Source organism: Rhinopithecus bieti, unplaced genomic scaffold, assembly GCF_001698545.2.
Source record: "Rhinopithecus bieti isolate Rb0 unplaced genomic scaffold, ASM169854v2 scaffold_38728, whole genome shotgun sequence".
Lineage (NCBI taxonomy): Eukaryota > Metazoa > Chordata > Mammalia > Primates > Cercopithecidae > Rhinopithecus > Rhinopithecus bieti.
In genome coordinates, this window is record NW_016815936.1 from 249,004 (window position 1) to 274,769 (window position 25,766).

The window sequence follows — 25,766 nt, forward strand, 5'->3', positions numbered from 1 at the left end:
CCTTGAAAAAGAACAGAATAACAGCGATTTTCAGGGAACAAGGGAAGACAACCATAAGGTCTGACTGCCTGTGGGGTTGGGCAGAATAGAGCCATATTTTTCTTCTTGCTGAGAGCCTATAAATGGACCTGCAAGTAGGGAAGATATCGCTGAATTCTTTTCTTAGCAAGGAATATTAATACTTAAGACCCTGGGAAAGTAATGCATTCCTGGGGGGAGGTCTACAAACAGCCACTCTGGAAGTGTCTGTCTTATGCGGTTGAGATAAGGACTGAAATATGCCCTGGTTTCCTGCAGTATTCTCAGGCTTATTAGGGTGGGGAAGAAACCCCACCCTGGTAAATTTGAGGTCAGACCAGTTCTCTGCTCTCGAACCCTGTTTTCTGTTTTTTAAGATGTTTATCAAGACAATACATGCAAAGCTGAACATAGACCCTTATCAGGAGTTTTTGATTTTGCCCTTTGCCTTGTGATCTTTGCTTTGCCCTTTGCCTTGTGATCTTTATTGGCCTCAGAAGCATGTGATCTTTATTCTCCTTTTTGCCCTTTGAAGCATGTGATCTTGTGACCTACTCCCTGTTCTTGCACCCCCTCCCCTTTTGAAATCCTCAATAAAAAACCTGCTGGTTTTGCAGTGCAGATGGGCATCACAGTCCTACCGATATGTGATGTCACCCCTGGAGGCCCAGCTGTAAAATTCCTCTCTTTGTACTCTTTCTCTTTGTTTCTCAGCCGGCCGACGCTTATGGAAAATAGAAAGAACCTACGTTGAAATACTGGGGGCTGGTTCCCTTGATAGGATATCTATTTATATTTGATTTCATTAAAATGGAAAAACTACCATTACATTTGCCCCAACCTAATAGAAAAGATGGACATAGAAAGCCTCCCTTCTTTCACTATGTGGAGGAAATGTGTGTGTGTGTGTGTGTGTGTGTGTGTGTGTGTGTGTGTGTGTATGTTTTGTGATGAGTATGAGATACCTCCTTGCTATCTTCCATAGAGTTCTTTTGCTTCATGGAGATAATAAGCTTTCTCCAAGTTACTATGTCCCTGGTAGTGTCTACTCTCCCTGCCCTGCCCCATGCATTAGAAAGTACTGGAGATAAGTATATTTAGTGCTATCACTCAGGAAAAGAATACTCAGGAGGATGAAGATGAGATGCACAATAGATAAGAGCAGTTGTCAGGCAGAGCCCTATATCTGGAGAGGAAGGCACACAGTTCCCACAGCCCATACCCAGCCCAGACTACAAGGGGCCAGATGGCCTCTGGCCACTGGTGGTGAAGGGGAACACAGGACATCTTTCTATAAGAGAGACAACTCTCCCTGCACAGCCAGGGCAGATGAGGACACACATAAGGAAGCAAGGGAGAGAACACATACTGTATGCTGATGATGGCCAACGAGGTGGGATCCAGAGGGAAGCAATGTGGTCACCTACGAAAACAGAAATTGAGGAACATTTGGAAGAGAGTGGACAAAATGGATCAAGGACAAATCATTCGTTAAACTGAGGTTTATCAGACACAAGAATAGAAGAAATAGGCACTGGCAAGTTGTCCATCCTCTTTGCTTTGATTTCTTCAGTAAAGGCCATTTAGAAGATGGAAAAGAGAACTCCCTACTGGGTTCTGGGGAGCAGATTGCAGCATAAAGATTGGAGTGTATGTGAAAGGTGGATGTGCCTGGATTCTATCTATTATTTGGGATATCACTTGTTTAGTTTCACCATAAAGAAATATGCCTCTCAGAGTGAGTATGTGGGTCTGTATACTTCCTGCCTCAACAAACTGACAAGCTGGATCTTGGAACAGATCACAGGGAGCTTGGGGAGGAGGCATACTTTGGCCATCTCACCAGTATCATGGTTTTGCTGCATTGTTGGGTCTCAGGTCTGCAGAGCCCAGACTGGAAAACACATTACAAAAAATGGTTTTGTGAAAAATAACAATCCAGACACTCTGGAGTCTAAGGAACCAACACAGAAAGCCTCTGAAGTCTGAAGGAGCTGTCTTCCCTTACAACAAAGACCTCATAAAAGCAGAAGCATTGACAAACAGCTGAATAAACACCTGAAATGCTAACAGTTGAGAAATCGAATGAAGAGACAAAAAAGCAGCAAGCTTAGTAACTAAATGTGTGTGAATGATGGTGCTTTTATCTTCTTGGGAACACTAAGTGATTTCTCAGAGCCACAACATGTGAGAAGCTGATGGAATATGTGCTCAGTGACAGCAGCTCTGCCTAGGGCCTGGATTGTAAGAAAGAGGGGGTGAATTAGGCTGCTAATGTTCTCTGCACATTTGGAAGCTGCTGTGGGAGGAAAGCAGTGCTACTTGGAAGGCCACTGGTGGGCCCAAGGAAAGAGAGGAGCCATACTCAGATCCCCACTCAAATTGTCCTTGCTGCCGGTGATAGCAAAAGTGCCCCAGTGCCTTCTCCTGCTCTTTGCCTCTTCACTGTGTGCTTGGAAGGCTCAGATAGGTCTCTTCCTGGTGACTGTCAAACACAGGCAAGACAGGTTCTGAGGAGGGTGCTGGTGCAACACTATGAAGATAAATAATAGGCCGGTGTCCAGGCAGCATGATGTGGTGAGAGAGGGGGGCCCTCTGAGTCAGAGAGATCTCAGTTCAGTCACTTCTGTGGCCTTGGCCACTGAGCCTCAATTCCCTCATCTGTTACATGAGGTTGAAGACAGTGCCCATCTCCAAGGAATATGGGCGACTACACCTGAGCCAGTGTCCAGCCTGCATCCAGGTGTCTTTTAGTGACATCTCAGGGTTTACTCCTATTGTGAGCAGATGGTGACTCAGGACGATGCCATGCAGCCTAGCAGGGTGGAGCCAAGAGCCAATGTGCAAAGACTACGCTCCCTCAGTCCCTTTCCTCTGATGCCTACTGGCTGGCTTTTTGTTTCTTCTTTTCTGTGACAACTATTTGAATAAGTCGCCTCAGGCTTTTTCTGTGGAGTCACAAATTACAAAATGAGCAAAGCTTTCCAAGGTCATCAGTCACCAGAAGCTGTAGACGACCAATCTCTGCAATCACAGCAGGAAGTTCCTGGGGAGATTCAAGGTAGTATGGACTCAACAGGCGAGGATGGAAGACAGAGAGGGGACTGCTCTGAGACTGCTTTTGAAAATGGTCTCCTACCAGGCACGGTGGCTCATGCCTGTAATCCCAGCACTTTGGGAGGCCGAGGCGGGTGGATCACCTGAGGTTGGGAGCTCGAGACCAGCCTGACCAACATGGTGAATCCCCATCTCTACTAAAAATACAAAATTATCTGGGCATGATGGTGCATGCCTGTAATCCCAGCTACTCGGGAGGCTGAGGCAAAAGAATCACTTGAACTTGGGAGGTGGAGGTTGTGGTGAGCCGAGATTGTGCCATTGCACTCCAGCCTGGGCAACAAGAGTGAAACTCTGTCTAAAATAAATAAATAATGTAAATAAGTAAATAAATAAATAAATAAATAAATAAATAAATAAAAGAAAATGGTCACTTTCAGAAAGGATTCGTTCTGGGATGGGACATTCACACAGAATTGATCTTCCTTTATCTCAGGAGCTGATTCTGCTCAAAACCTAGGAGAGATTTGGCCCTAACCCATTGGGTATCTATCTTTTCTGTGACATAGATAATCTACACCTCTCTCTGAAAAGCTGTGAAGTAAAAATCCTTCCACTGACCAAAGGCTTTGTTTTGTAAAATAGTTCAAAGCAGATCAAACCAGTCAGTCCCAATTTTGTGCGTGATTAAACACAAGATTTGCCCATTGCTAATTTTTCGCCTGTCATCTGACAGAACTATAAGCTCTTTGAGGGATGAGCCATTTCTTAATTGTGCAATTAAATCCTCCTAACTGCACAGCTGGCTTCTGAAATATGGTTGGAGAGATTCAATTAGAGACCTATATCTAAAAGATCTAAGTCTGTAATTGCTCCCTGTGGGAAGGTGGCACCAGGGGCACATCACCTCCACCCAAAGGCATGCTCAGGACAGCTTAAAATTTACATCTGATAAGAAGTGATCAGCATAGGTGAAACTGCTGATCATCGAGAAGTAGAAGACAGGAAAGGAGTGGCCTGCACTTGTATAATTGATCATCCGTAGCTATCGTTTATCACTGGTGCATGGGCTGATCTAAACGGATACAAAGATCTGGCATTCATTTCCAAAAGCAGTGCAAGGATTGGAAGCATAAAAGTTCTTTTTCTAATTTTTCTGACAACAGACTTGGCAGGCTGGCAGTCCAAGTCTGAAGACACCTATATCTACTTGACTGCTTAAGAAAGAAACCTGGGAGCCATGCTGGGTGCGCCTCACCCTCCCCATACATGCCCAGCATCTATACATCCAGAAAGCGTATTGCATCTGTCTGCTTTTCTCCATCACCCTGATCATACCCCAATCCAGGCAACCATGCCTTGTACTTGAATGACTGTCACATCCTCCTCACTGGTATCCCTGCTTTTTACTCTTGTCCCCACCTGTCTCCTCTCATTATAGCAGTTAGGTGGTTTCTTAAAGCACGAATACAATTTCATTATCTCCCCTCCTGGGCAAAGTTACCCTCTCCCCCATCCTGACAGTGCTCTGGTCCTCTGACCTCACCTCCTTCCACTCTCTGCTTCCATAGGGCCAAGCTGCTCTGGACCTGCCACCCTTCTCTTCCTCTGCCTGGAAGGTCACATATGGCTGCCTCCTGCATCCGAGTGGTCTTGGCTGACTGTTCTCTCCTTGAAGATGTCCCCTCTGAAAACCATATCTAAGCAGAAGCTCCCTATTTTTCTCTGTTTTTGAGTCCTCCTGTTTTCTTTTTGTCACTGTCATCAGTTTGAGGGCATACACTTATCTCTGTGTTGACTTGTTCATTATCCATTGTCACTGGACTGGAGGTGCCACTGAGGAAGGAACCACATCTCTATCTGTATCCCCAGGAAGTAGCACAGTGCCTGACATGTAGTAAGCACCCAATAAACATTTGTGCAATAAAGGAAGGAATGAAGCTGTGTTCTCGGGGGATGACACAGCCATGGGACTGAATCTGTGTCTTAGTGGAGTCTACTTCCGCCCATGCTTGGATGCTTGGGAAAGGAGTGGTTACCTGGTATCTGGTGGGCTTGCTGAAAGTGTTATTTGCTGTCAGGTTTTCAGAATTCCTCATGCCAGCCTGGTAGCGAGTCTTCTGGATAAAACAAGCAAACCCACACATATCACACACAAAAACATACATGCATCCCTACATATCTCGTAGGACTTGAACAGTATCCACATACGGGGTTGTCTCAGTGAGACAGCTTCCAAAAGCTGATTTACCCGGTGCTGCTTGGCTTCCTAGAACATTGTTCCTAGGATCTTTAGCTCTGTAGGATGTTAATAAGGGTTACAGAATATTGTTTAGCCAACTTGGTTGGAAAGCACTGAGTTAAGGTTAGATGGATGTCTTTTCTCCAGGGGTTTTAACATACTAATAAACACTGAGAATCCGCAGGAGAGCCAGACAGTGGGAAGGAAACCTTTTTCTCAGAGATCATTTTCCAGATACTTTCTGAGAAAAGCTGTTCCATTTCCAAGTCCACTAAGGGGTTCCCTTCACTGGGGTCACGGCTTAGCCAGGCAGCTTGCTAAGTCCCCAGCAGGGCACCTCTCCAAGGGGTTGCAAGGAGAAAGGGGGGTATCACAGTAGCCTCTGCGGGCATTGGAGCTTTCAGATGTGTCCAGGCAGACTCTACAGAGTACCAGCCCTCCCAGCCCCTGGCCCCCCTTGCATGGGGTGGGTGGGGGCAGCCATATGACTCAAACACACTCCACTTGCCCGCCCCCTCCTGCTGCCTTCTCCAGCCCCATAAACCACAGGCTACCTACCTTGAATTTGGAATTCAGCATGCCCATTTCAAGGTCATTTTCACAGCTTTTGGCCTTAGATTTGCAGAGTTTTATGAGGCACATCTTGATTCTCATTATGAGATAATAAAATGATTTAGGACTTGGCACTAGATTAAAAGGAGCAGGTAGAGTTCTTCCTTCATCAAAGTAAGACAGCCAGAGTTTTGCTCGGGCGAATTTCCATTCCACATCTGCATCCTCCTGTGGAACAAGGGAAACAAGAACACACCCTCGAAGGCCACGATTTAACAAAGGAGCCCGTCCTGAGGAGCGGAGACACAGCCTACACATTCGGAGAGCAGACTTCTAAGCAGGACTCTGGTGCGTCTACAGATGGCACAGAGAAGGGGAGTTTACTCTCACTAAAGCCATGCACAATGATCACTCTTTCCGCCTGTGTCCTTCGGACTCACGACTGAAAAGCCTCGACCAGTTCATACTAACCGCCCCTGTTCTACACTGGGTATTTTTACCAACATTCTCCACATGCAGCTAGCCAAAGAACTTTTCTCACTGCCACTTAATCTGGTTATTCATTAATTTTTATAGCTCTGCTAGCTGATTCACCAGCCACCACAGCGTTACTGTATTTATTAATCTCTAAAGAAGTGCTGCTCACTAGAAATATATTGTGAGCCAAAAAGATGAGCCACATAGGTAAGCTTCAATTTTCTACTAGCCCCATTCTAAACAGTAAAATCGAACAGGTGAAATTAATTTTAGTAATATATTTAATGCAGTAGATCAAAAATATCATTTCAACATGTAAGCATTATAAAACAATATTAAGATAGCTTACCTTACTGTTTTCATACTAAGTCTTCAAACTCCAGTGTGAATTTTATCCTTACAGCACATCTATTTGGACCAGCCACATTTTTTTGTTTTTTTGTTTTTTGTTTTTTTTGAGATGGAGTCTCATTCTGTCGCTCAGGCTAGAGTGCAGTGGCACGATTGCGGCTCACTGCCAGCTCTGCCTCCTGGATTCACACCATTTCCTGCCTCAGTCTCCTAAATAACTGGGACTAAAGGCACCCGCCACCATGCCCGGCTAATTTTTTGTGTTTTTATTACGGATGGGGTTTCACCGTGTTAGCCAGGATGGTCTCGATCTCCTGACCTCGTCATCCGGCTGCCTCGGCCTCCCAAAGTGCTGGGATTACAGGTGTGAGCCACCACGCTCGGCTGGACCAGCCACATTTTAAGTGCTTGATAGGCATATGTGGTTAGTGGCTACCACATTGGATAGCACAGTATATTTCTTATTGGTCAGAGTGCTGCCAGGGAGGATGTTTATAGATCTTACATATGTAATTCAAGGGGAGCAAAGCCTGAGTGTAGTTTGTAGGAGGGGATCCAGCTGTGTTCTCTTCTGGGGTAGCGGGGTTAGAGTTAAACCCAGGTTCTGTTCCTTCAGACCTTGTGTCAATGCCAGAATGCTGAGTGGGCCCCTGAGAGGAGCAGGTGTATTTTGTCTAGACAGGTTCCTCAAACCTCTGTCCTAGGAGGGCAGTCTGAGACCAGGAAAGAGGTGTGGGGTTTGTAAACAGATGGACCTGGGTTCAAAATCCCTTATTAGCTGTGTAACTTTAGCTGGGTGTCTTGAGCTTATGGAGATAAAACTGCTTCCCTCACATAGCCCTGAGGTCAGTAGTGCGTATGTGCTCCCTGCGTGGTGGGTTCCTCTTTCCACAGACAGTGACTTCACTCTGAGGGGCTGTGAACCCAGCAAGGGCCCAGGAGAGGCTGCTGGGATATACCACAAGAGTACAGGGTTATAATCAGCAGGTTTGACCACTTTGCTTTTGTTGAGGATCAACACTGGGCCTGGTCTACTTGGGGACATCCTATAAGGATCTTTTAGTTTGGAAGCTTTGTGAGGGCAGGGCTCACTCCTGGTCTCGCTGTACAGGACAGTTGTAACAGGGACACTCACCCTGAGAGGAAGTGTGGTATAGTGCAAAGTGCATGGGTTCTGTAGCCTGTGTGGGTTTAAATCCTGGCTCTGCTCCTTACTATCTATGCAACCATGGCAGGTGACTGACCACTCTGGGCCTTAGTTTCCTCATCTGTAACATAAGCATAGCAATACCTATCGAATAGGCTGAGAGGATTAAAGGAGTTAATGCGTAGATGACATTGAGCAGTGCCAGACACTTAGCCCTCAACAAATGTGATTTTCATCTCCATAGCCTAGCATAGGCCTAGCAGTCAACCTTCAGTCCCTTAGCATTGATGAAGCACCTGCTATGCACCTGGCATGTGCTAGGGAGGCCCTGGGCATGACAATCCATGCTGTGGTGGAACACACAGTCTGGCCAACGACGTGAGCCCAGCAAGGGCCCAGGAGAGGCCCACAAGAGTACAGGTTTATAATCAGCTGTTCAACAGCTAGTTAGTTAGTCTTTTGCCTATTGTTGTACCCAGAGCTGGAGGAGGGTCTAGGTACTGAGGTCACCGACCCAGTCTGGGGGTCAGGGAAAACTGGCTCGTGTTTGGGCTCAGATCCGAGGAGTGAGCAGTTCTCAACAAGGTCAAGAGTGGGCGGGGTGGGGGGGTAGAGAATTTGTAAGAATTAACTTGTGGAAGAGGCAATGAGAAGTGAGGAGGATGCTCATCCTCAAGTGAGCTTGAGGATGCTGGCAGTAAGGAACAAGGGAGAAAGAGGTTGGGAGCTGGAAAGTAAGATAGAGGGAGGATTTTTTATAGTTCCTTTTTTTTTTTTTTTTTTAAGATCAAGAGACTTATTTAAATGCTGACAGGAAGGATTAGGTAGCAAGAGAGGGATGAAGACACAGGCAGGCAGGGTGCCATGCAGTGGCGGCTGCTGGGGAGGCGGGTTGAGCAGAGTGGAGCAGGGCAGAGCTCTCAGCTGGAGAAGGCTGTGCTGCCTACAGAGGCAGGGGGCTGGGGTGGGGGGAGTTGAATGGAGGGGCAGGCGCAGGTGAGTTGTGGATTTGGACAGCAGGGGGTTAAGATCTACTGAGCCAATAAATTAGTGTTCTCATGGAAGGGTTTACAAATATTTGCATCATGAAAACTACATGTGATCATGAACGCCTGGCATTTTCCAGTGGTACCTTTCATGGTCCAGTAAGAAAGGTGAGAACATGTGCCCTCACCTGCCCCAGAAGTCCAGAGCCCAGAGGGGAGGTGTGGGGCTGTAATACACTCTCTGCATGTCGGGGCCCCTTTCCGTGGTGGGATAACTTGACACCACATGCCGTGGGCTTGCCTGCTCCTGCCCTCAGCTAGTGGGCATCCCTCACAGCCAACCGCAAGGTTTCCCATGCTACTGTCATTTCAACCAAAGCATTACATGCCTGTTAGGATATGGCAGACTGCCGGGGAGAGTGGTGCAGAGACCTGCAGTTTTTCCAGGCACCATCTGGTTTTCTCTTACACATGGGGAAACTGAGGCCCAGAAGGGCAGGAAGGACTAGTGGACAAGAGCTCATTATCCACACTGGTGATTAAGTATGTAAAATGGTTTAAAAATATGTGTGTTGTTTGTCCATCCACGATGTGCTGTATTTTTCTGAAGGGCAACAGCTGAGGCTTCATGGCCAGGCTCACCTCTTCTTCTCACCTCTTGCCTTTTTTCCTCGCTCAATCTACACTCTTGCAGCGCTGAGCATACCACACTGCTTCACCCCTCCCCGCCTTGGTTCATGTGCTCCCTACTGTATAGAGTACTCTTTTTCGGGGAGGGTAACATAGACTGAATTGTGCCCCCTAAAATTCCTATGTAGAAGCCCTAACCTCCGTTAAGTTAGAAGGTGACTGTATTTGGAGATGGAGCCTTTAAAGGGTGACTGAGGTTAAATGAGGTGACGAGGGTGGGGCCCCGATCTTCTTGGACTGGTGGCAAGGCTGTGTGAGGACACAGCAAGAAGGTGGACATCTGTAAGCTGAGCAGAGAGGCTCAGAAGGAGCCAACCCTGCTGATGTTGATCTTGGACTTGTGGCCTCTAGAACTGTGAGGGAAGAAACTTCTAATGTTTAAGCCACACAGTCTGTGGTATGTTTTAGGAAAGCCCTAGCAAGTTAATACACGGGGATCTTTACTTTTTTCTGTATAAGAAGTACATACACATTGTTTCTTATACTTTAAGGACAGAGGTGCCCCAGAAAATGTGAAAGTCCCATTTCAGATCTTCTCTCTCCTTTCATTCCCTCCCGCAGAGGATGCCCGGTCAAGAGCACTGTAGCCTCCTTGGAGTTCCTTTCTATATGTTTGCATTTGTAGTGTTATGCAGATTAGATTCCCTTATATGTATTTGTCTACAACTTGCATTTTTTCACTTAATAATGTGTTAGGGATTTTCCCATGTCAGTACAAAATGGTCTTTCTCATGGTTGATGTACAGTATCCTACACCTTATTCTAAAGTGTGACTATATCACAGTTTATTTAAACATTCTCCTATCAATGGACTATTTCCAGGTTTTTCCTTTAATGAACATCTATGTTAAGTCATATTGGATCTATTCCCAGAATTGGAATTGTTGTGTCAATAGGTCAGTGCTTTTTATTTTGTTTTAACTTTAGCTTATTTATTTAATCTTATAGTAGGTAAAACAACAACATGATTTATAAAGGATAAAAAGTATAAAGAGAAAGGAATTCCACCCACCATGCCCCCTACTCCCACCTCTCAACAGGCACGCCGTGGCGTCTTTCTTGTGGACCTTTCAGAGGTTTGTTCTTTTCATATGCTTATACAATCACAAATGAATCACATTCCCTTTTCTTTCTCTCTTATACAAGAGAAAGCCCACTATATACGTTGTTCTGGAACTTGATTTTTATCTTCTACCACTGTAACTTGAAAGTCTTTCCCCATCAGCATCTAGAGAACATATTTATCCTTCTTAAAATAGAATTGCACAGCATCCCATTTTTCAGATGCATCATAGTCTATTTAATTAGATTCCTATTAATGCTCATTTAGTTTGTTTTTAATTTCTTGCTATTCTAAACAAAGCTGCAATCAATAGCTTATGGTTCATGACTTTTAGATTTTCATAAATTGCCTAACCCTGTTATCTGTCAGGCAAAATTGTTCTCATTTTAAATGGCCTTCCAGCATCACCTCTGGAAGCTTCCCCCATAGTCAATCTCTGTCTCTGTCCCCACACCACCCCCTATAACTTGACTGCACTGGCCCCAGGGCATTGGAATTTGTTGATCACTGTATGATCTCCTCACTGGACTATGAGTTTCTCTAGGCAGGAACTGTGTCTTAGTCAACTTGGTATCACCAATGCCTAGTGCGGATTTGGCTTACAGTAGGTACTTAATAAATAACATGTGAGAGGCAAAAGGGGCCTGGGGGCTGAAAGACAGTCATTCTGATTGATTGCCATGGGTCATCTGCACGATGTCCTGAGAAGACAAGTTTAAAAGAGAGAAGACTCATGACCCCAGTTCTTTCTGCTCTCACTGGGCCTCATGGTGGTAGCAGCAAGGCCATGGGGCAGACTGACCAGAAGTATTTCTAGAAGCAATCCAGGAAGAATGCTTGTTATTTGTTGTTCTGGCTACACATTTAACAACACATGGCCTTCTAACATCATTCCCCTCATTGCTGAAAACAGCAATGTAAATTAGATGAGGGACAGCGAGCATTTTCGGTGACCTGGCCTTACCTCAATTTCCTGATAGGAGTTGTTGATCATGGCTATTAGCATGTTGAGCAACACTACCACCATGGTGACGTTATAAACGCCGTAGAGAACGTAGCCGATGTTCTCGATGAATTTGTGGTCGTATTTCAGCACCACTGAGATTACTTCAGATAAGCCGAATATGGACCAAAATAAAGTTTTAAAACTTTCTTCAACCCTGCAAAGAAACAGACAGTCCTTTCATGTAGTTTGCATCAGCTTGAATTTTAATTTATTTATTCATTTATTTTGAGACAGGGTCTCACTCTGTCGCCCAGGCTGGAGTGCAGTGACTCAATCACGGCTCAATCCAGCCCTGACCTCCTGGACTCAAGCATCCTCCTGCCTCAGCCTCCTGAGTAGGTGGGACTACAGCTGTGCACCACCACACCTGGCTGATTGTTTTATTTTTTGTAGAGATGGGATCCCACTATGTTGCCCAGGCTGGTCTTAAACTCCTGGGCTCAAGGTATCATCACACCTTAGCCTCCCAAAGTGCTGGGATGACAGATGTAAGCCACTGCATCTGGACAGCTTGAACTTTTAAAATGAAAGTTGCCATTGGTCAGGCTTTACCTTGGAGTGCCCAGTTATCCTGGAGTGGGGCTGGGCTGGTTGGTGGTGCCTGCATTCTGAGATAATGCGACATTCAGATTTCTAAGAAGACTTTGAAAGAATATTAAAAATGGCAGGCTCTTTATTTTTTATTCAATCCATGTATCAGGACTCCTGGCTGTGGTATCACTTTTCTCTTATTGTAATTAACTTAAAACATTTAAAATTAAACACCTGGGTAAATGTTTGTTCTTGTGCATTATGAGCTCCAGAAAGTGCACTCTTCCTTCCATTAAGCCCTAACCATTTCTTCTCAGACTCCACAGCCCACGTGAAGGGGAATGATGGCAGATACCTGGAAAGTGAGCAGTGTCCACACAGCAGGATGGCATCCTTGGAGTCTGACACTTCTAGGCACTCAACACAGAGCAGCTCACTTAAGCCTCATGAGCAGCTCTGGGTGGGCTCTTACATGACCTCCATGACACAGAGCTGAGGCTAGCCACATGTATTCAGTTTTCTAAACTGGGGCTGAATTATCAAGAATGAGAGTGGAGATTCCAGTGTGCCCACATGGTTCAAAATCACCAGGTGACTGCCCAAACCTCACCTTACGGCTCACTTAGGTTAGATGCTGCACGTGCCTTGAGGGCAGTTCAGGTTAGACTCGGCTTTAAGGACACTGCTCTTTGGCCCTTTTAGACTATGAAGTAACTGAAATACAGCAGTATTATGAATAAGACCCAAGTGCATTTCATAGTCCATACTCTATGGCCATGACCCTGTATCAGGTTGATGACCTGGAATCGAATAAGAAAGCTGGATTTTGGTTGGGAGGTTTAGACTATGCAAGTGTATCTGGTAACTTCTGAATGGCTAAGCGTAGTTCTTTTAGTTTTCATCCAGATTTTTGGTACCACTATGAGAAAGCACTTTTTTTCTCCTCTTTAACATTTCAGGTTTTTAACACTCACCCACAAATGGCCAGGATTAGCTAGATCTTTAAAAATATCAGCATTTCTCAAGGATTGGTATTTATTTGACAAGATGTACAAAAATACTGTTACTCGTCACTTGGGCTAAAAATCCAACTCTTGACTCGCATGAATTTACAGCTCTCCTGAGTGTGACTGTGTGTGGGGTGTGTGTATGTGTGTGTGCGTGTGCATGTGTGTGTCTACCCAGCTGTTTGGCTCATTCCCTATGCACACCCTTCAGAGTCTGAAAAACTGAGATTTGAAGTGGGATTGTATTGTCAGTGTTTGAAAGTTTGTAAGTTTGAAACATTTAATTCATTTTAGCATTAGTGAGAAATAATTTAGTTGGGGGTTTAGAAGCAACAACAGGGTATTAAGCCCTTATTGCAGAGCTCCAGCTCCTGGTGCTATTCTGGAAAGGGGAGAACTGTTTTTCCTCATGTGAGATGCAGCATTTTGTGTGAAAAAGATGTCATCCACCCTGTGTTGTGATTCACTGCAGTACTGTGTCCCATTATGAAGCAATCTTTCAGTTATCACACTCGTGGAAGGGAACAGTGGCAGAGTGATTCCAAAACCACCAGATGAACCCTAAATTCCAAACTGGAAGGTGACATTAGGTCGTGATCTCTCTTAGAGTTGCTCCCTTCCTGGCAGGATCAGGTGAAAACTGGAGAACACAGTGTCTGAGGGGGAGGCTGGGCAGATAAGGGCTGATCTTGGATTATACACTTGCCATGGACCAACCAAGGAATGGATCATACTTGCCATAGAGAGAGGTTTTACCCAAATTCATCTTCCCTTTCTTACCTTGGAACAACCCAGAAACCTTTGGCTGACACAAATGAAGTGAGCAATTACAGAACACATCCAGGGAAAACCCTCTGAATTTCTACTAGGGAAAGTGGGCCTACATTCAGCTTCCATTTTTTTTTCTCATTTGCATCTTGCCATAAATTTTGCCACTGAGCCCTGATTTATCCTTGGTGCCTTGTCTTAGGTATTCTGTGTCAATAATCTGAATAAACAGGCCTGGCTTATTAAGGAGTATGTGTTCCAGCAAGGTAATATTTACAAATCTCGAGGCTTTGCCTTAGTCCCTCCTTTACCTGACCCCCACAGCTCAGGACAATTAACCTGGCCTGGAATGCTGATCTGTTCAATTTGTTGTCTGTCTTCCAGACAATCTTCAGTACTGCACATCTGTTTTATTTCTATTCTGTAGTTGAAGGAGTAACTCCTGGACTTGGATTTGGCCATTTCTCCAGGAGGCTCTACGAGAGGCCCAAACTCACTGGGACTGCCAGAGTGGGAGCCACGCCTCCAGAGCAACAACCAGCTGCATCTGTCTGGGCAGGACGGGGTCTTAGACAAACTATGCATTTCTTTTCTTTTCTTTTTTCTGAGACAGAGTTTCACTCTTGTCACCCAGACTGGAGTGCAGTGGCGCATTCTCAGCTCACTGCGAGCTCCACCTCCTGGGTTTAAGCGATTCTCCTGCCTCAACCTTCAGAGTAGCTGGGATTACAGGTGCGCGCCACCATGCCCAGCTAATTTTTGTATTTTTAGTAGATATGGGGTTTCACCATGTTGACCAGGCTGTTCTTGAACTCCTGACCTCGTGATCTGCCCGCCTCAGGCTCCCAAGGTGCTGGGATTACAGGCGTGAGCCACCGTGCCTGACCCTAAACTATGCATTTGTAATGATCTCTTCTAAGCCGTTAAGGGAGAACATCTATGGCCCTTGCTTTCTCTTTTCATGGAGCAAAATTAATGAGGTAATAAAATCTTCCTTTAAAGAAAGGTGGGCCTATTGGTTTGACTCACCCAGTGTGGCTAGATTCACCATATGAGGCTCTTGGGTCTTTCATTTGTACATACATGTTCTTGTCATGAAGACAAGTGAACTAACTGAATTGATTAATTATGTTGCTTTTTTTTTTAATTGTTGTTGTTGTTAGAGGGCACCTTATGGGCTGAGTTATGTCCAATTATCTGGGCTAAACTGTAAGCAATACAATATTTTATCCATAGTCAAACCATATAACTAAATAACTTCTGAATGGAATGGAAGAGTTAAATGTAAAAAAAAAAATTACATGGTAAAAACACTAGAATAAAGTATTGGTGAGAATTTATTACATAATTCTGGGCTGGGGGAAGTTTCAGAAACTACAAAATTTGAGAGATTTGACCACACAAAACTTTACTTGTACACATGAAAAACATAGTAAATAAAACATAAGGCAAAAGACTGAGAAAAGAATTGGTATTTGCAAACATAAGACAAACGATGGATGATATCCTTACACAAAGAGCTGATAAATCAATATGAAAATGACAGACATCCTGGTAGGAAAAAAAGGAAAAAAACTTCAGTGAAAACTTGATNCTTTTTATGGTGATTAGAGCCCTACAATGAACTTAAGACGCCATGCTAGTGTCATCTTCCAACTTAACATGTGGCAGGAAATAAATGAAACTTGACCTCACTACCCTGAGTGGGAAAAGACTTGTGTTGCTTCGACCTTGGGCACACATAATAATATATTCTCAGAGAGAAGGCTGGCATGGAATGAGTCAATAGTAAATCACTTATCCTAAGGGCTCAGGTACTGGAGCTGGCTCTAATGCCCTATGAGGTTATGAGGCTCTCTGAGTTATATATTAATCATCATCCACAATTTTCATGAGCTCTGGAACCCAGGGGATGGGGTAGAAAGCCAGTCATTTGGGAGAAATAGGGCTGGCTTTCAGGAAGAAAATATCTTTGAATTAGGCTAGTTTCTATTTGCCATAAAGCTACTTGTCTCACAGAAAGCCCCACTGTGAACTAGCTGGCCTTAAGACTAGATTTGAGGTTCTTTACTGATAGCAATGGCAGCTACTGGCTCTACATCCTCTTTCCATCCACCCTGGCTAGCTATAGAGTTTGCCACAGATTCCTTCAACTGTGTCAATCACAGGAGATGACACAGAGCTAGAGCAGTGAGAAGATCCAGGGTGCATGCCTGGGTTCAAATCTCAGCAACGCCTTATAGTGGCTATATGAGCTTGGGCATGGGACAAAGCCTGTTTGAGTCTCAGTTTACCCAACTAGGAAATTGGCATAATGATGCTTCTATTGTTCAGTGGACATGAAGATTAAATGGGCAACCTATGCAAAATATGAAGTCCAATAAATAGCAGCTATTATTTTGATTCATGTATTTATTTACTGAATTGACTATGTGCCAGGCACCATACCAGGTGATGAGGATTCACAGGTGCCTAGATCAAATGTGTTTCTGTCCTTTTGGAGGTCCCAGTCTAAAAGCAAGCCCAGTAAGATAAAAGAATACTATGAGACTGTAAGCAGGCGGTTTGCCTCTGCCCTTCCCAGCATACATACAGCCCCTCAGCCCCTCAGGTGCTTCCACACAGGGCTGAATGGAGTCAATAATTCAGCTGCTTGTTTTCTGAACAAGCCTCATTTTTCTTCTAATCTTCAAAGATAATCACAGACCCTTGATTTCATGCAAATACTCTTTCTGATTATTCCAGCCATGCTGTCTTTTTATATTTGACTCTGGGCCTGCAGTGGAAGGGACTGAAGTTAGTCAATAGGCCACCCCAGCATAAGAAGCACTCCTAATGAAGTAAAGGAGGAAAAGTGCCCGTGAGTGATGTTGAATAGGCCACGATTCACCCTTCTCTGGGGGGGAATGTGGGTGTGTGGGAAGGTTGGGGCTGATTTGTCATGCAGAAAGCAGGGACGAGGTAAGCAGTTCTCCACCAGGTCTGTCTCGCCTGGATAGCAGGACTTTAATAACAGGTTGCCTGAAGAGGCAGTTGTATACAGGCCTCAGAGAACAAACTGATCAATAAGGAGAGGGTTTGGCATGACAGGAAAATTGCTGCTTCTTCAGACTGCCATATCTCTCTCCCCAGTGCCAAGACTCCTAGCCCCTACCACTGAATACTTCAGTTACCTACTCAAATCAGCACATAGCAGGCTAAAATTAAGCAGGAGAATCAGCCTTTAATTGAAAAAGGCTGTTTCCCAAACTCAGCAGACAATAGCTGGCACTCTGCTAGAGTTCTGCTGAAGGAGAATAATGCTCACCTGTCATACAAGCTGGGCTGGTGGAGGAAGGTGTTTGCAATGGATAAAGGTCTTCTCAGAGGCTGTGTTTCTCTAATACCCAGACCCAGAGACTAAAGCAGTTGGACCAGGTTTAAGGACAGTTAAATGCCTGAGAACATCTGAACTCATCCCTTCCTTGGCCCTGCAAAGTTCTGTCCTCCAAATAACCTCTGAGTTCTACCTTAGGTCCTAAACAAGGAGTTTGATTTAGACAGTCTAGAAGTAGAAGAGTCTGGGGCCACAGAACTGATGCCAAAGAACTGGGATATGTAAAGCCTGTGCGGCCTAGATTTATTTATACTGAGGGGTTTCACTGTACCCTGTGCAGCCTGGGAACTCTTTGAGGGAAGAAGCTGTGTTTTTTTCATCTTCGAAACTGCAAACCTCATCAGAGCCTGGCACACAGGAGTCATTCAACAAATTCAAAGTGCTGAATGAACGAACGAATGAATCCCTAATGCACATTTTGACTTCCCGTTCCCTGATCCTAGTGTTGCGTCCAGGTGATGATGAAACAATCGAGGTGCAAGTTCTGACTCCAGGCAAACCTGGTTTGAGTATATGCTTTTGGCCAAATAGCCTAGTCTCTCTGCGCTGCTTCGTTCCTGGCTATAAAATGGGAAAACAGTAATCTCCACTTCATAGAATTGTCGTGAGGAATTGAATGAGTTAATGGAATGCTTGTGAAATGCATAAATTACTGCCTGGCACATATTAATTGCTCAATTAATGTTACTAATTTTATTCCTAGTATTCGTTTTTTACAAAATCTGCATCAACTGCAATAGGCTCCAATATCTGGCTGAAAGACTATGGAGTCCGGCGATTAATTCTCAGAAAAGTCCTTGAAAAACAGAAATCAGATCTTGCCCCTCTCCGTTCGTGGGTTTCCCTGTGGCTGACAAAGCCCATCATCACCCAGCACAGGCCCTTGAGGCCCTGTGTAGTCAGGTTCCTCCCGCCTCCTGGAGCTCGAGGCTGGCCCTCCCTTCAGTCACTGCACTCTGCCTGGGTGCACTGGCTGAGCTCTTTCTTGGAATGTCTTCCCCTCTCTCTGTACCTGGCTGCTCCTCCTCATTTTCTCTTTGAGGCTTCAGGCTCAGTCAGCATGCGCTCCACGAGAACTTCTTTGACGACCTGTCTGAAGGAGGCACTCCCTCATGACTCTTCTGTACAGTGTCTTACTTCTCTGGCTCCCGGCACTTAATCTATTACTATCTTACTTGCCTATTTGTTTATCTTTTTGCCTCTTTTTCCTCTGAAATGTGAGCTCCATGCTGAGAGGCCCTGCTGACCTCCTTCGCCACTCTGTCCTCAGTACTCAGAATAGTGTCCAGCTGGTAGTTGGGGGGAGTGGGGGCAGGTCAGTGAACATTTTTGTCAATGGACAATGGAATGCTGGGAAACCGAGGCAGAAGGTGATCTGGCACTTGGCCTTACCCACCTTGCCTCAGACCTGCCCCTGCTGGTAACCCTGGACACTGCAGTTTCCTGCCGCTGTCACTTTGAGGAATGGCAGTTTAAACCATATTATCATCCTAGAACTGAATTTTAGTGCATAAAAAGGTAGGACCCTCTCCCCTGTCAGACAGTAACCATCAGCCTGAGAAGCAGATGGAGGGCCCTGGGCAGTGCCTGAGAGGGTGCCATTTTCTCAGGAGCACATTTTCTGTGTGTCATCAGGTCTTTTTCCTCAAAACTTGGTGGCTCTCAGACTGTTCCAGGGGCTCACAGGTCCCAGGCTTTTAGAATCCATGTCACAAATAAACATGAGAAGAAATGTATCCATAAACATTTTATGATAGAATGTCTGTTGTAACAATTCTTCTAAAGTAGTCCAGGAAAAGATCTACATTTTAATCACTTGTTGGAGAGTTATACAAAGAAAAAGACCTTATATTAGACCCAAACGATCTTTTTTGACACGTAAAGGTCATTTCCAGGTCCCCAGCCTCTCTGAGCCTGAACTGGGCCCCACACTGACCTCGGCTGCCTTCTCCATCAAGCCTTAGAACTTTTCTGTGCTGGTTTCTCCACCTGAAAGTGGGTTCAGTAAGCTCTCTCATCCCCCCCAAACACCCTATGCCTAACTTGCATTAATTAATTAATTAAATTTTGAGATGGGGTCTCAATCTGTTGTCCAGGCTGGTCTCGAATTCCTGGGCTCAAGCCATCCACCCACCTTGGCCTCCCAAAGTGTTGGGGTTACAGGCGTGGGCCACTGTGCCCAGCCGGTCCTGACTTGAATTTATAACATGAAAGGTGGAGATTGTAACTTTCACAATGTATTAAAGTCTGATGGTGAAATAGCCTGTGGAGCTTCTGGATCAGAGATGCCCATATTTCAACAGTGACCCAGGATCCTGGGAAAAACGGGTCCTTCACAAAGCCCAGTAGGCTGATGCCATTCCTTGTTCCCCATCTGCAAACACGTTCAGCCCACTCTGCACAGGGAAACTGGCTGTAGACCAAGCTCCTAGGGTGCCTCAGGGTGACCCCTCCCTGGGTTTCTCTCAATATGTCATTGAGAGAGTTCTGATGAGTTTTACAACATACTTCAGCCTGGGAAGCCTCAGCAGGATCCCCTTTGAAGCCAGAGCCTGCCACTCTACTCCTTGCCCCGCTTCCCCATCCCACTATTCCCTGCATGCAGCAGTGCACCCTCTCTCACGGGGCTCCTGCCAGAGCCTCCCAGGGGATCTAGCTCAAATCCTTTTGTGGCTGCCTTTCTTTCACATTCCTGTCTTTCAGAACATTTTCTCGATGTGTAAACATGCCCTCATTCCTGTGATTATTTGATTAACATCTACCTTCTCAACCAGTCTGTAAGTTTCATGAGGGGAGGGGCCACATCTGCTTTTGCTCACAGTAGAATCCCAGCACCCAGCTTAGGCCTCCACTCTCACCCCTTCCAACCTACCCTTTATGCAGTTGCCACAGCACTTTTCCTGAAAGCAGACCCAATTACATCTTCCTCCTTTTACAAAGGACTTAGCGGAGACTCTAACACTCTATCAGGACTTACGAAGTGCTTCACAATCTAGCTCCTACCTGATGCTCTGATTTAATCTTCTGCCATCTACCCAAATGCCTTCCTACATGAAGCTCTCCAAAAATGCCTTGCACAGGCCAGAGTGCCCTTCCAGTCATCCTCCCAAACTCTCTGTTTAGAGCCACCCCTTCCAGGAAGCCTTCTCTGATTGCCAGGCAGGACTCAGTACTTCCTCCTCCCTGTGCTACTCAAGTACCCTTTGATGATGATCATATGGGATCACAGCTGTTGCTTTCTGCCCCCTGCAGAATCCCCGCTCATCCATGAGTTTCCTAGGGACAGAATTGTCTTATTAATCTCTATGGCCTCAGGGACAAATACCACTTGGCATAGAGTAGTTGCTCCATACATGTTTGTCAAATGAGGGAGCTCACTTTGGAATAGAAACCTGTTTTATCCAGGGGAGAATCACAGTCTGCATATTAGAGCTGAGATATGTAGAATCAGCAGGTTCTCAATGGTAATCAAAATCTGAGTTAGAACGCTCTTCTTCAGAATTTACTACCATAGGAGAGCAACTCAACTTTTAGAGTCTTAGCATTCATCTCAAAGTGTAGGCCCTAGTGTGAGTGACAGAAATTTTAGGCCAAAGGTGGAGGATGGGCTTGGAGTCATGCGAATTTGGATTCAGATTCTCTTATTGGCTCTATGATCTTTGGCAAGTCTGGTACCTCTCTGAGCCTCAGTTTCCTGTAGTAGTATTTGTGTTATTCCACTGTAGATTAAATGAGAAAGCAGGTGCATATTTGTCACGAGTTGGTCAACAATTTGATATTTTGTATTATTATTATTCCTGTTCTTTACCGGCTCAAAAGGATCATCTGAAGCCTCAATTTCAGTTCTAAGCTGAGTATGTGAAGCTCAGCCTCGAGGCTGGGACAGTCCGTGGCAGGTGGGGGTGTGTGGGCAGAGTCTTAAGGATCCTCTCCCTCAACTGCAGTTCCCATGGCTGGAAGGGGAATCTGGCTTCTGCATGGCAAGGACAAGCTGGGTGCGGCTGAATCAGTGCCTCCTGAATCTCTCCCTTATAAAGTATGGAAATTTCCCATAAGTGTCACGGAAAATAGAAGTTTCTAATTTTGCCTAGCATTGCTGAAGCTACTTCCATTAAAGTGACTCCTGGGGAGACAGAACAACCTTAATAGAGGTATTATTTTGATTAGAAAACTCTCAACCCAGCTATGCTATGAAGCTAACTTCACAACAGCCTATAGAAAAGATGGGTTGAGATGATCTTTTGAGAAACAGAACCCACATTTAGTCTCCAATCAGGATTAAGTCTGGAAGGCCAAGTTCACCCAAAGGGGAGACAGGGGCCCACCATGGGTTGTGTTAGAGCACCCTTCACTTCCTACTCTGGACCACCTCATTGCCTCCGGCCCCTCCTATTCTCTGTGTAGCTGTCCCATCACAGTCACCAGCTACGGTACAAGAAAGGCTCTCTTTCTCTCTCTCTCTCTCTTTCTTTCTTTCTCTTTCTTCCCTCCTTCCTTCCTCCCCCCCTCCCTTCCTTCCTTTCCTTTCTTTTTTTTTTGATACATAGTCTCTCTCTGTCACCCAGGCTGCAGTGCAGTGGCACAATCTCAGCTCGCTGCAACCTAAGCCTCCCAGGTTCAAGAGATTCTGATTCTCCTGCCTCAACCTTCTACTTGGAAAGGTTGAGGAAAGCTGGGAAAGCAGGCGTGAACCACTACGCCCGGCTAAGTTCTGTACTTTTAGTAGAGATGCGGTTTTGCCACGTTAGCCAGGCTGGTCTCAAACTCCTGACCTCAAGTGATCCACCTGCCTTGGCCTCCCAAAGTGCTGGGATTATAGGTGTGAGCCACCGCGCCCAGCCTAGGTACCCTTTTCCTATGCATTGTCATTCAGCTGTATTTCATATATGAACCATGGACCTTTTATTTCTTTTTTTCTAACCCTGTAACCAGAGTGCTGGGACACGAAGAGTTCCCTACAACATAAGCATAAAGTCTTCACTTTATGGAATACGTGCATTTCAGCAAAGTCGGCTATAAAACAAACCTCCAAAAGGCAAATCCTATTTGTCTACTGACTTCTATGGTAAGGTTAAAAATATGTCCCCAATCACAAAATTCCTAACAGTCTGAACTGAGAACTTTTCTTAAAGACTTTATTAAAGGAAGTGTGTTCTCAGGCGATTTTTCTCTCCACTTCCTTACCCATGTCTTGGGATACTTCGATTTTGTACTCTGAGAGCATAAACCTTGTCTGAACACTTTTTCTTCCTCGCCTGCGGTCATTTGCAGTTTCTAATAGAAGTGGCTTGGAGATAATGAGTTGCCAGCAGGTGTACTATCTGTCATGCCCAGACAGGCCCCAGCTCACCAACCAGTGACCCATGCTCCTCCCCTCAGGCTAGCTCTGGACACAGAAGTGGCTATGAAAAACAACCCAGACCTTTGAGAAAATTCTTGGTTCTGAAGTGGAAGGAGGCTGAAAAATTGGGAACTACTCACAGGATCTGACTCTGGGGCTTGCTCCCACTGGATCTGGCTATCTCTTCAGTAGCTTGTGCTTAAAAAAAAAAATTGCCTGCATAGAGCCTGAAATCCTACTAATAAGATACTCACTTAACAAGCTCCTTGTTTTTGAAGTACACAGAGCTGAGTGACTTCCATCTCCCTATTGGTGCAATGATGAGGTTGGATCAGATTAGCATTTCTCATACTGTGGTCCTAGACCAGCTGTGCCACAATCCTCCAGGGGCTCGTTAATGCTGATTTCTGGGTCCTACCCAGAACTACTGTAATTAGACTCTCTAAGAGGAAGAGCCTGGGAAGTCCCACGTTCAGCCCCCCCCCCCCCACCCAGGTGATTCTGATGTGGTTTGAGAACCACTGATCTGTTAAAGCGGCTCATACTGTGTATTTATTCACACCTTGGGCTAAACCAATTTAATCCATCCATTTTCTTCTAGCCTCTTCATTGAGGTCTGCCAGATGGAGAAAATGAGAATTTGGGAGTGGCCGGAGGGGGGCGGTATGTGATTTTAGAACTGGAATACACCGGGAGATAGGGCAGGGCTTGGTTGAGGGTTGAGGGCTGCAGTTGGTAGAGAAGTCTTTCTTCTTTTCTTTCCCCTTGTCTTAGAACGCCTGCCCTACCTCTTCCCCTTGGGACAGTGCTACAACATGGTGAGACTGGTTTTTGTGAGCTGGCCTGGGACTGCACCCCTAGGGTGAGCAGAGCTCATATGAAAAAGCTCCCTGTAGGTTCCTAACAGCTGACTTTTGAAGTGGACTCCTGAATAGTCTTTAGAGACTCCAACTGCCCTTGGACATGGCAGGAATGGGGTTGCGGGGAGGTCAAGAGTGGGGCTGGGGGGATACCTGCAGTGTGCTCCAACCCAAATTTCCCTTCTGTAAGACTGGGTCTGCCGAGTCTATAGAAACACATGAGAGGACTCCTGCCTTACCCTACAAGCTCAAAATTCCACAGAGAACAGGCCACTCACCTGTGGGTGGGTCAAAGGGAAGATCATGAGCTGGGCAGGGTGGCCTGGGGATGGGCTGCTCTGGAGCAAACATTCGACTGAGTGAGGTTGTTTGACTTCATCATCAGCATGGCTGGCACTCAGAACAGCTTTGAGTATCTCATTTATCCTCACATGACTTTTTTTTTTTTTTTTTTAAATTAACAAAGAAGATCTCTTGGGGGTGACATGCTCCAGAGAGCAGTCAAAAGGTAAAAGATGACATTTACAAAAATCCATTCTTTTCTCTCTCCACTTCACTGCTCTATTGACTGTTTTCCTGTTCAATCAAATCCTATTCACAGCTACACATCCCATTTCAGGAGCTGCCAAGGCGATAAATCTCCTGTCCTTTCTTTACTGTGCTTGCTGCCTCCCCACCTTTTCTCCTCTTCCCTATCCTGGAAGGCCTGGGGTCCTCTTGGTTGGGTCCCTCGTGTCTAGGAAATCTTCATTCAGTTCGCCTTTCCCCATGACTCTTCCTAATCCCAAAGACCCCCAACCCAGGCCACCTGCCTTCCTCCCTCTATGGATTAGCTGTGCCACATCTAGTTGAGAATTGTGGCCAGGTCAGCCCTACCCTAAAGTCATAATCTCTCTCTCTCTCTTTCGCCCTCCCCTCCCCTCCATCCCTCCCTCCATCCCTCCCTCCCTTCCTTCTTTCCTTCTTTCCTTTCCCTCCTCCTCCTCCTCCTCCTTTTTTCTTTAATGAGGTTTCACTGTATTGCCCAGGCTGGTCTCAAACTCTTGGGGATCCTCCCACCTCGGCCTCCCAGTGTTGGGATGATAGACATGAGCCACCACACCTGGCCCCTTTGTCATTTTCCTGTGTGTCATGGCACTGATCTTCTGAGGGAGTGAGGGACTGTGGACTGGTGATACAGGCTTTCTGTAGGGGGGGGAAGAGGGGTTGCACAGAACACTCTGGGCAGTAGGAACAGGACAGAAGCCCACACTGTCAAATGCCCAGTCTACTGTTTATTTCACTACCTTGACTCTGGCTTCCTTTCTCCTGTTTATTCCCTCATTCTTGTTCATAAAGCATTTAATGAGCAAACAACCTTTGCAAGGCACCAATACTAGGCTAGAAACACAGGAGGGACACCAGGGTCTGACCACAGAGAGTAACAGCCTTCGTTTATCAGCTGACATCCTCTCCATGATCAGTAGCAATGCATCCCATGTGGAATGGATACATTTAGTTTTACCTTTAGCAGATCTAGAGCAAATTTGCTTTTGGGTGATTGAAACTTCTTCTATTCCTTCATCAGTTAATCACTAAGTATTGGAGTGATATAAAGTAGTCCAGCTAATTCAACAATGTGCTTGGCCCGTGCTGGTGGACAGTGTGTAAGCTAGGCCACTGCCCAGAAAGGGCGCTATAGATTAATTCAGTACTCAGGTGTCTTTTCTTGCAATTTATTCTCCCCTGAGGATAAATTATTCACCATCTCCATTATCATCGTTACTATTTATTGAAGGCTCATTTTATGCCAAGTATTGCATTTGATCATATTTCTTCTTATTGAATCCATACAACAATCCTGTGAAATTGGCTCTCGTAGTATTCTCATTTCGGAGCTGGGGAAATTGAGGCCTAGGGGATTTAAGCACTTGCCCAAGGCCACAAAGTCAGTAAGAGGCCGAGCTCAGACTGAAACCTAGTCTGTTTGTCCATGGGGTACAGAGGTTCCAACATAGCCTGTGGGATGAGGAGCAGAGCCAAGCACCTCTCAGGTGCATTTATCAGCACTGGGCCTGGCACCTATTCTCTGTGACACACAAACTACTTCTTTGCTTCAGGGAGTAACAGCTTCTATGGTTCAGCAGCACCAGAGTTCCACTCTTTTAGGTAGTTTCAGCTGGGTGGGGCAGCGCAGTTCATGATTCTGAGTGGAGTGGCACAGAGTTCATTGTACTTGGTTCTTAGAGACATGCATCTTACCTTAATGAGTGATTTCTCCAGAAGAGTAAGATGAGGCCCTGCTGCAACCTGGA

The 25,766-nt window shown here is 45.5% G+C and overlaps 1 protein-coding gene across 4 annotated transcripts in view; it reads right to left on the bottom strand.

The window, feature by feature from the left end:
- The window catches only part of TRPC7 (transient receptor potential cation channel subfamily C member 7), a 142,095-nt gene that overhangs the window by 7,293 nt on the left and 109,036 nt on the right, over window positions 1-25,766 (bottom strand). For all 4 annotated transcript variants that reach the window (XM_017854192.1, XM_017854191.1, XM_017854189.1 and 1 more), the window contains 3 exons: window positions 11,548-11,743; window positions 5,876-6,097; window positions 5,115-5,195 (listed from right to left, as the gene is read on the bottom strand). In XM_017854192.1, the coding sequence (XP_017709681.1) occupies window positions 5,115-5,195; window positions 5,876-6,097; window positions 11,548-11,743 (499 nt within the window). The remainder of the gene's footprint in view (window positions 1-5,114; window positions 5,196-5,875; window positions 6,098-11,547; window positions 11,744-25,766) is intronic.